Here is a 10,947-nt window from a genome sequence, read left to right as displayed (position 1 = left end):
TGTGCTGACTCTCAGTTTCCCAAACACACGTGCATATTTCTTTGACCATATGTTTTTGATTTCCAGCCATGTGAGGCACAACATTTCTTTGCAGTATTGACCCTGTTGGGACAAAAGTGCCATCAGCAAGCAGGTTGTGAGAACAAGAGCGCATGTGGTGAGACTTTGCTGTCCACAGCTGCAGAGGCTGCTGGGTTTGGATACAGCTGTGGAGCACAGGGGTATTTTTAATTACCTCAAAGAATTAAAGCAGAGACAGCATTCAGCATCACATTAAGGATGCAAAAGCTTCATGGTGGTGCAAGAATTCATGGAGGTGAATGACCTGATCTAAACCAAACTGAACTATTCCTGACTGTTCCAGTAAGCTTATCCCAGGGGCACAGCTGCATAACAATATTGCCAGCATGGTATGGGAAGTTTGCATTTCTGAAAATAAATTAGGATTAGCATTATGCAAGTCTGTAGAGTGAATCATCCTCACTGCATGGAAAGAAAGTATTTGAAATCATTTATACCATTTTAAAACACCATTTTCTTTATTTACTAAACACAAGCCTGCTCATCCCTTTGCTATGTGTACCAGTTGTGTTTCTGTTTATAACTGCCCACTTCTTTCAGAACTTCTGCTCTACCTAAAAGTTTACTAATAGGCAGGCTAAATATGCTGCTTTAACTGGTTCTGTGAATCCCAGGCTCTGCCCTAAAATTGTTGTCCGTATCCACCAATGACACCACTCAGCAGAAAGTGCAATTACTCAGCTGTTCTGTTGAATAATAATGAAGCAAGTAGGCAAGAGTAGTGAAAAATGTTTATGCTGGGCTAAACTCTACTCAGCTACACAAGCTCATCCATATTTGAAATACACAGGACTGGCCTTTTGTGGCAGCAGTTGTTTATCCCCTACGCAATAGTAATGGGGAAAAGAACAAAGTGTATTAGCACTAGAAATACTTTAATAGACTAGGATTAAATTTAATTGCCTCATTATAAAAGATCAGTTTATCAAATCCACTGTCTTAGTCCCAATTAAAACTCAGTCAGTATGCCTGTGGCTCTTCAAAATAGCAAGAGAGCATTTTTCACATGTTAAGACAGGCAGAAACCATTTCTATTTTGACTAGGATAAAACATATTTGAGATGCACTGTTCATTGGCCACTTCTTCCAACCTCACCTAAGAACACTTGTGGCTGTTGGAGAGTGACTGTTTATAGGAAAGTAAACAGCCCCCATACTTATTCTCTAAGTGTAAGAACCTCCTTTGCCTAGTTCTCAAGGGGTAAAAGTGAAGATTTAATCAGTCTTTACACTTATATATTTTTTAAATTATTTAACTTTTATTACTGTTGCACCATTTATACAGTTACATATAATTTCAATGCATCCATTGTACATTTTGTTTTTTCATTTGTTTTCCAATGAGTGTGTGTTGGTGTCTGTGACACAGAATGGAAGAGAAACTGGAACTGCAATGAACGCAGACTTTTTCATTTCCACTGACCAATAAACAGAACTACAGGTGCACCCAACCACGGACATGCATTAACTCGTCATGAGAAATCTAGGTAGGCTAAGTAGGATGAGAATGCTTTTTACTCCCAAAAAATATTTGGAGAGGAAGAATTGGAGGATTGGCATTGAGAAATATGTGGACAGCTAAGTGGGTTTTGTCTGAAAGTTGGCATTCATCCACTGCATAAAAAAAATATCAAAATAAGAAAGGCTGTAAATAAAAAAAAAAAAAACACAGAAAATACTGCTTTCATAAAGATCTGATTGCCTTGGCACAAACCTAGTGGGCAGAATCAAATGCATCACTCCCAAACCCCATTATAGAACAAAAAGAAGATTTCGATACACTGGTGGAGTGCATTTACAGCAGTTCAGATACAAAAGATGTGCTGTACTTTCAGACATCCATTTATTTATTTATTTATTTTAATCCAGGACTTGTGTCAAGTTGGCAGAAAGTATATTAGATATTTCCCCACAAAAATACTATATGGATTCTCCCCCCTCCCTCCCTCCCAACTTGATGGGACATCCTTTTCACTTTTTCTCTTTTGTTTTTTTTTTCTCCTTCTTTTCTGGGCAATACATATTTGCTATTTCAGATCTGAAACGAGTTAGTATAGCTGAAAAAATAAAAAAAAGACACGGGTTGTTTTAAGTGGTTGTTTCAACAGGCTGTCCAATTTAATCTTGCACTGCTATGGTTTGATCCGAATTAGTGGCTGGAACTTCAGAAGGTTTCGCTTCCTCTGGAGGGGCTGCAGGGTCCGAGGTCTTAGCAGTGGAACTAGGTGCTGCTGTTGCCGCCGGCTCCTTGGAAGAGGGCGCAGCCTCGTTGCTGCTAGGTTTTGAGTCTGAAGCTGGGGCCACTTCACTTTTAGTTTCTTGGGCTGCAGGCGTTGCGGGAGCCTCAGTCTTTTTGGCTTCCCCTTCCTCTTTGCTCTTGTCATCTGCTTTACTGGGAGCTGTGGCTTCTGAAGGCTGGGAAGCTTTTGCATCGGTGCTAGGCTCAGAGGGTTTGGGCGCTTCGCTACTGGCAGCAGGAGCAGAGGCAGCAGTCGGCTCCTCTTGCTTGGGTGCCTGCTCGGTGTTCTTCTGTGGCTCTACTTTTGCATCGACAACGGCCTCTGACTTCTCAGGTTCTGTTTTCTGGGTTTCTTCCTGGGTCACTGTTTTCTCCTTCTCCCCTTCTTTTTCTTCCGTCTTATTGGCAGTGACCTGAGTATCCTTTTCTCCTTTCTCCTCCTTGTTGTTCTCCTTCACTTCTGTGGTCTCTGTGGTTTTCTGGGCATCCTCAGTCTCCTTTGGAGTTTCCTCTTCCTCAGTTGCTGCTCCTTCAGCCTTCTTGTCTTTGTCTTTAGCTTTTTCGTCATTGACACTGTATCCCTTCTTCTTCTTGCTCAGTTTGCCTCCCATGTTGGAGCTCTGTAACAGAAAAGAGAAAGGGGTTGATTACACAAAGCCCAGTATTCACCACTGAGAGAATCAACAGAGTGCAAAGGAAAAATTTATTCTGGTTCCTGAAAAGGAGACCACATGAGGTTGGGTAAGATGTTGCCAGCTGAATGTACTGATGCTGCAGAGCATCACTGCCACTGAGCTTACATCCTGCTCAGCCCTGCAGAATTTCAGTCAGCAAACACCCTTCTGCCACACCCCCTTGCAAACAGTCCTGCAAACACCTCTAACCCTGGTTACAGTTCAGCGGGGAGGAAGCGGTCAGAATAACAAGAAGCAGGAGGATAATGGAGGACTAACATACAACCACAATCCTCTGTGGCCTGAGAAAGAGTGGAAGTAGAAAAAAGACATATTTATATTCAGGCTGGGAATGAACTAAATTTAGCTGTCAATCATGGCATCCACCCCTGGTTAACACAAAGTCCACCATCACTTTAGCAAAGGCTCTGAACCACCTTCTCATTGAAGTTGGAGAAATCAAAGGAAGCCTAGAGCCAGTGAGAAGGCTAATGCAGGAGACTGCATCTACTCCCTACACCTCACAGCCTGTCCCTCATGGCCAGTTTCCCTTGGATATTGGCCTTTGTAGAGAGCTGATTGTACCAGGGGCCAGGAGCATGTGCTTCCCTCACCCACAGGGATGTGGGCACCAGCATCTGGCTGCCCCAGAAGCAGGAACAGCTTCCACACACAGAGTCCCACCCAGCCCTGCATCTTCCACAGGGATTGCCTGCCCAAAGCCCTGCATTCCCACACTCAGAAGATGGGAGACAGAGCCTGAAGCACAGCAAGACCACTCCATAAGACAAAAGAAACGAATATGGGTACTTCTGACCACAAGCTTACACGTGGCATCTGACATGATGCAATAAAAAATGGGAGAAGAGAGGAGCATATTTGTAGCCTCTGCTCCCAGTTTTCAAGTATGACAAGCAATAACTGCTCAGTTATTTAAAAGAAGTTGACCATGTGTATAAACATATTAGTATTTATATAGCCTTTATGTGGGAGTCTTAACTAAGAATACACAAAATCTTCCACTGTACTTCAAAGCAAACTTTGCCTATGAAAACAGGAGACACAGATATTATTAATAGGTCATTATTGAAAACAAAAACCTCTATGAATGGAGAAAAAAAAATACACTTTTAGTATTAAAGGAAATATTTAATTCATGATTAATGAAAGGTTAAGAAAAATATTTCTGTGTTTTCCACTATTTGAAAATAGGAGACTGTGACTTTTTTCAAAGAACTGTCAAACAAATGTTTAATGTAAGAACTTCTCCAAGGGAGATGAATCATTCTAATTTTCCATTTTGCACAGGTAGATATAATTATAGGCTGTATTTTTTTCACACACTTGCTAAAACTGTGAATATAAATCAGTAAAAATCCGTATGATTGCTCATAGCAGGCTGAATATAAAGTAATATTACGTACAACTAAGAAGTAGCTGCCTCTCAGTCGATTATCTGCTACTACAAATGCAAGCCCCAGGCAGAGCCCAACAGCCAAATATCCACACATTTTGGGCAAGGCTGAGATATTATGGTCAGCAGAGATCTTTCTGACTTCAGCTTTCAAAAAGAGTAACAATTTGCAAATTCTGTTGAAAGGTTATCACAAAGCCCTGTAAAATGGTAATGTGATGTTACTGAAACACTGCTTTATTGTCTGAAATTTTACAGGAACAGCAATAAAAGGATTAACTTCCACAGAGTCACAGCTGAGCAATCTAATCTCTACCTTCATTACAGAATTATCAGGTTTTTAGGTATTTAGGGCAGGCTGTGGACATTAGTTCATTATCTGACAAACATATAGCCTTCTAGATTACTCCATAAATATTGCCCTGATTATTGTTTATGTGCAGTTACTGCCAAATACTTTGGGAGGGCTTTTGCAAGTCAGTCGGACTGGAGATTTCTATTGAAACCATGCGTGTATCCCAATTTGTAATCCCTAATTAAGCCTTTATTTATTTTTCAGCAAAGCCCAGGTACAGTGATCTTAATTTCATTTGTTGTGTCTTTTGTATTTTTTCAAGATTTTGCTATTTCATAGATAGTAGCAACAGACCACAATTTATATTTCTTTCCACAACCATCTTTTGACCTCAGATATAGTTGGATACAGAATGTCTATGCCAAAGGACCTTTAAAAAATAGAGAAGCATACATACAAGAAATGTGCTCCCAAACTAAGAAAATAAACATGCACTGTCATTGCTTGGAGGTACACTGTGAAATCTGTGTCTCAACTGACATCAGAGCCAGCTATCTCAAGGTACTGGAGCAGGAGATGGGGAAGAGGCTCAGAGACTACCATTATGGTGTATTAGCAAATATTTACACTTACAAATGGACTGTCAACTTCCAGTAGAGTTTCAACTACTTTAACAGAATAAATTCACTCTTTGGGATGCTGAATCTCATACCTCCCTGTTAAAAAGCTGCTTAGATCATTGTGATAACAGCTGTGCCAGGCTATGATGCAAAAGCAGAGCAATCACTGGGGTCATCACCCAGGTAGCAATGCTACAAAGTCCCTTTTTCTCCAGATCTGATTTACAAACATTCCTCCTGTCCCCAGACTGCTGATAACACATCTGGGCTCCCCTGTAACCTTTTTTTAGAAACAGCCCCACATGCTCCTCTTCTTAACACAGATGCTGGTCTTGTCCCTGTCCCAGCCTGAAGCACAGCTCTGAACCATCCAGTGCAGACCTAAAGGTGTGGCAGACACAAAGCAAGCCTTAAAAAGTCTTTAAAATTACAACCATCTGTACCCGCAAGAAGACCAGCATGTGAACCACAACACCTAAGCGTCTCCGTAATTGTGCTGGATATTGCTGCGGGGATAATCCCACCTGGTACTAAATGAAAGTGAAAGTCAATGAAATGTCTCCCAAGTGAAGCAAAGTGCAAAAAGTCATTGAGATGCGAATTCATACAGTGTTAAACCCGCTCTGTTTTACTACCTACATGTTAACACCTAAAAAGAGTACAGACATCTTTCCTAACACCCACCAAGGGACTAAATTATGAAAAAAATGAAGGGAATGCACCCTCTGTCCCAGTGCGACTGGGGTCCTGGCTTCACTGCTCAGTCTCTCCCTTTGCCGCTGCCCCTCCCTAACCCCGTAATCACTGCATTCACCTTGTGAATGAGGGATCCAGGACCAAAGTTTGCCTACAACTATTGACCACTATTTAGAGGCTGAACCCCAGGTCTTCACTTCCACTGGCAGGTACAGGTTTTGAGCTAGCTTGAGCAGCTGCCGGATGAACATAATGCTCTCTGTAGCAAGCACATCCCAAATGAAGGTCCTTGACTATTTTTGTGCCAAGCACCATTGCTATAAAATGGCACAGCATTTGATGGCTGTGTCTTCTTACTGCTGGAAAGAAAAGGGTCTAGAGAGAGAGAGTCCAGAAGCCAATTTTATATAACAAGTTGTAATTTAGCAGTAATTTTCAGGGAACTTTGATGAACGACTCTGCAGAGCAGTACTTTAGAATAGTGAGGGAAAATATAACACTTGGAAGCTACAATAGACTTTGTCTCCTTCCCAGGCTGGTCAATATACTTTGTATTGCTCTTCTTATGGAAAGAGAAACCAGTCCAGAGATCACTGTGTCTGACTGTAGAAGAGCTACTCCTTGCAACAGGAGCAAGGATTTCTTCAGTTTCTAGAAGCTGTTATACATTTTGCACAACCTGAAATTTCCATTCTCCTGCAGGAAGCAGGAACAGAACCAGAGAAGTTGCATAGTTACCTTTCTTAATTTATAGTAGAAATAATCTCTGGGGTGGATTATTTAGATTAAAACATTTCGGGTGTAAAGGTCACCTGGAGAATGTTAAGCACTTTGAAATTTCCATATTTGTGATAATCAGGACCCAAAGATTCAATGTCCATAAGATCATAATGCAAGAGGAAGAAGAACTCATGGAACATTTCAAATTCTCCATCTGAAGACTCATAAACATGAGTGCCTGGAATATGGGCAGCACACATTTGTACAGTTTGTAAAAATAATTATTATTTGCAAGTTTTATACTTCAAATTGTTCTTCTATATTGAAAAGGTCCCTAGAGTTAGACTCTTACTTCTCTTTTGTCAGTAAAGCTTTGTCTGCCCAATTAGCTTTATGTGCTTATAAACTCCTAAACATTTCTTTCAGCAGAGGCTTTCATACACCATTAAAGAGTCTGACTATTACAAGACCGGGTTAGTTATCACCCTCCCTCACAGTACTGCGGGCAGGGCAGCAGGAAAGGCCAAACTCACAGATTGCACCTAATGTTACCTCAGTCTGATTGCCAAAGCTAAACTTCCAAAGCTCCTGTTTGACTGCGTGCAAAGCATTGGGAGTTCAGCCCATTGCCAGAAAAACCAGTTCAGGAAGACAATGGGTGCCTTCTGAAATTCCACAGCCTCCAGCGCAGGGCAGGCACGTGCGGTGGCTCAGGCCAAAGTAGCCCTTGCACAAGCCTGTTCCCAGGCATGAGTTATCTCACACTGCCTGCAGACAAAAATGCACATCCCTCACAAGGCAGAGTTTCAACACTCCAAATCAAATGAAATACTGATCCCAGAACCTGCCCCATCCCCCAGCTGCTGAAAAGGAATAGAAAGATCTTGAAGAAACCATCACACCTCTGTACCCCAGTGATTCACCCTACACCTTCATTTAAAAAAAAGGGGCAAAAAGTTTTATTTAAGGGATACATATGGGAACAGAAAGAAACAAGGGGCATGCAAATGCTGGTTTTGAAAGATTTTCTGAAATTTTTATGAAAGAAAAACACCCAAAATTTACTGCTTCTCAAAATAAACAATAGAATTTCATTCTTCCCATTACATGTACACACACTCAAGAAAAATTTCTATCCTTGCCAGGTCAATCAGTTTTCCAGGTTAATGTTAGAAAATATCTGTTAGCATAACCTTAGACAGAATTAGACTTGCTAGCTTTGCCTTTTAGCAACAGAGCCATGTTTTTCTGTTCTTTCTCCATTATCTTCACTCATCTTTTGTTTTGTCTGTTTTTACTTGGAATTAACAGAACAGAAATGCTAGGTGTCACTCAGGTTCAAGCCTCATCAAGTCTCAGAATCTGTGGCCTTCTCTTCTCTCTTCTCTTCTCTTCTCTTCTCTTCTCTTCTCTTCTCTTCTCTTCTCTTCTCTTCTCTTTCTTCTCTTCCTTTTCCTTTTCCTTACCCTACCCTATCCTCTTGTTCTGTATTACTTATGCTTCAGAGCAGTGATGGGAAACAGCTCTTCCACAGTCAGGCAGGCTGGTATGAGGGAGGCAGAAGAAAACACACCCTTGGCCATCTCTCCCTTCTGAGGAGATGCTGGGCTGGCACAAAGCTGTGCCAGGAAAGGCAGAGCACATTGTGGAAATCTGCACCTATGGGGCTGTGAGCATCACCTGCACACCTGCACGGACCCCAGAGCAGCAAGGTGCTCAGACATGAGGTGCAGACAAAAAAGTATGACCTGGTTGTTCTTTAGCACCACACAATTTTGTATGTTTCTTTGCTATGAGACACAATAACAAACTGGGAATATCTCAGCTTGTCACTTGTGCTGTTTTCTTCACGGACCACAGATAATTTTTAATCCCTCCCTCAACACGTGCACAGTCCTGTAACTACTGCATCTCCTTGTCTGCTTCCAAAGCCTTGTGAATCTCAAGACTTAGAAAACGGGTATAGAGTAAAAGAACAGTGAGTGCTTAAAACACAGAAATTATGCTCACCTGATATCCTAACCATAATCTTAAAAGAAGCAAATTCCAATTTTGGGACTTACTCATTTTCTTCTAAAACTCAGACAATAAAGGAATTCTAGGAAGTAACACTGCCAAGTTTAAATGCTCAATTCTCAGCCAGATTTCAGTTTTAGTTTTCTCTGGTGAGCAGCAGAATATATTTAAGGCAAATTTCTTTTAAAAAAAGGAACTTCAATTTTTATATTGCTTTAAATTTCTCAGGGACATGTATACAACACAAAAATGGGAAGCAAGATTTTTAATATGAGCCAATTTTGATTAATATACCAAAATTATTATTGTTTATATTGGACTTCACTTAGCAGAATTATAATAATTTAAGCACACTGCAGGCTGATATAAAATTATCTCTGTCTATTAAAGAACTTGTACATGAAAAACTGCTTCATTTGAGATGCATAACTGCTACTAATACAGCAAATTATCAGAAAACTTAACAATCACATTACAATTTTTTTGAGACCAAATTAAAAAATTGTACCTGAGATACTGCTAAGATTTATGTGATTGTGGTCAGAGGTGTGTATTAATTAATCAATTAGGAAAAAAAATTTCCAAGAACAGATGAAGGATGATGTTTCATAAGAGGTAAAGGTATTGCCAGAATTATCAATTCATAGAGCATCAGCCTGAAACCACAAGCATTTCACACGTGTAATCCATGATTGCACCCTGTGTGTAAAAAAGGTAGCTAGCTAGGCAGAATTCCTGAATAAAAGTAAAATTTGTCCATTATTTGATCAAAAAGTGATGAAGATTTTATGGGTTACTTTGAAAGCCACTGTTGGAGACTCTGGACTTGCATCCCCCTGACTTGGAGAGCCCTACAGATGGAGAACCTGGGTGCAGAGCAGTGACTGAAGATCCAATGCTCAGCCTGGCTGTGGTCAGACAGCAGCACTCCCTTTGCTCTAGGAGGGTCTGGGGGAACAAGTGTGTGACATCACTGCCTTATGCAGTCTGTGTGTGTCACTCCATGAGAGCCACTTGAGTGAAGTACTGTGTGCTGCAGTCACTCTGTGGGAGCAGGTTCCCAAATATAACACACCTCATTTCCACAGTGCACAAGTAGCCTCTCCAGCTACAGAGCCATCTTGCAGAGCACACAAGCTGAAAACACAAGCCATTCTTGCCTTCCTGAGACAATGAGCAGCACGGAAGAAACGCTCTGCTGTGCACAAATTCCCTCCTCACCCCAGGCAAGGCTGGGGTTTGCAGGCAGAGATAAAGTCTTTTGTTATCCCACCTAACAGGGAGAGAGATAACAGCACCCCTATTCTCCTTAGACAGTTGTCTACAACTGACACATTTTTGTGTTGGTTTTCTTCATTATTTTCTCATTGCTGCTTTCAAAGCAGAATTGCAGTGTTTTGCCACGTGTGGGCTTTTTTCACTGATCCAACACAGTACTACTTTGCCCAGCAGTGCAGATACAACTTCCAGCACGTTCAGTTTCATCCCTGGCAGCAAATCCAAAGCTGTTTTGCATTGTGTATAACAAAAACAAGTCATATTAAAAACTGAGCAAAAAAGAGGCAGCATAAAATATATTCTTTTTACAGTGCAGTGGATGTATTGCTCAGCTTTGCATTCAGTTCATCTGATGCTCTCATTGCTTAAATTAAAAATGCTGCCATCAATTTCTATTTGTTTGCCTCATCTGCTCCATTCTGCCTACCAGTCTTCTTACAGATTCAAGACTCACTCAAAGCATTTCTCCTATATTCAGTTTAACTGCATATGTTCTCTTTGTTGAATAATAAAAGCAGCTTGCAGACATGCTCGTGCAGGCACACACATGCAGCCAAAAGTCAGCCTGCCCCAGAGTGAGATCTTAATCACACTATTGTTAGGCACATGGTTGGAAGAGGAAACTCTGCTGTAAACACCTGCTTTGCAAAGATTGAAATTAACCTTACAAGAACACCTCCTGTAGAAACAGCTTGTAGGATTCAAATAACCTGAAAGACTAAACCAAGCCATATAAGCATATGCCTTCTCCTTCTTTCTAAATTGCCACATCATTTTGGGGTTTGTGCATGTCTCCTCAGCAGCCAGTTTAATAAATATTTTGTACTAGCCAGTTTTCTAACCTGTATCCTAGAATGAAGTTTCTAAGAGGGTAATGATGCAAATTTCAGAGGTGGTTATTATCCACATCTTTG

General features: G+C 41.0%; 1 protein-coding gene across 1 annotated transcript in view; it reads right to left on the bottom strand.

Moving 5' to 3' along the window:
* Positions 1–1,318: 1,318 nt before the first annotated feature.
* The window catches only part of BASP1 (brain abundant membrane attached signal protein 1), a 50,422-nt gene continuing 40,793 nt past the window's right edge, over positions 1,319–10,947 (bottom strand). The window contains exon 2 of the mRNA XM_005422572.2: positions 1,319–2,940. Coding sequence (XP_005422629.1) covers positions 2,200–2,931 — 732 coding nt within the window. The 5' untranslated portion in view covers positions 2,932–2,940 and the 3' untranslated portion in view covers positions 1,319–2,199. The remainder of the gene's footprint in view (positions 2,941–10,947) is intronic.

Source organism: Geospiza fortis, unplaced genomic scaffold, assembly GCF_000277835.1.
Source record: "Geospiza fortis unplaced genomic scaffold, GeoFor_1.0 scaffold281, whole genome shotgun sequence".
NCBI classification, from domain to species: domain Eukaryota; kingdom Metazoa; phylum Chordata; class Aves; order Passeriformes; family Thraupidae; genus Geospiza; species Geospiza fortis.
The sequence above is the reverse complement of the archived record's forward strand: the minus strand, read 5'-3'. Positions and strand labels throughout refer to the sequence as shown.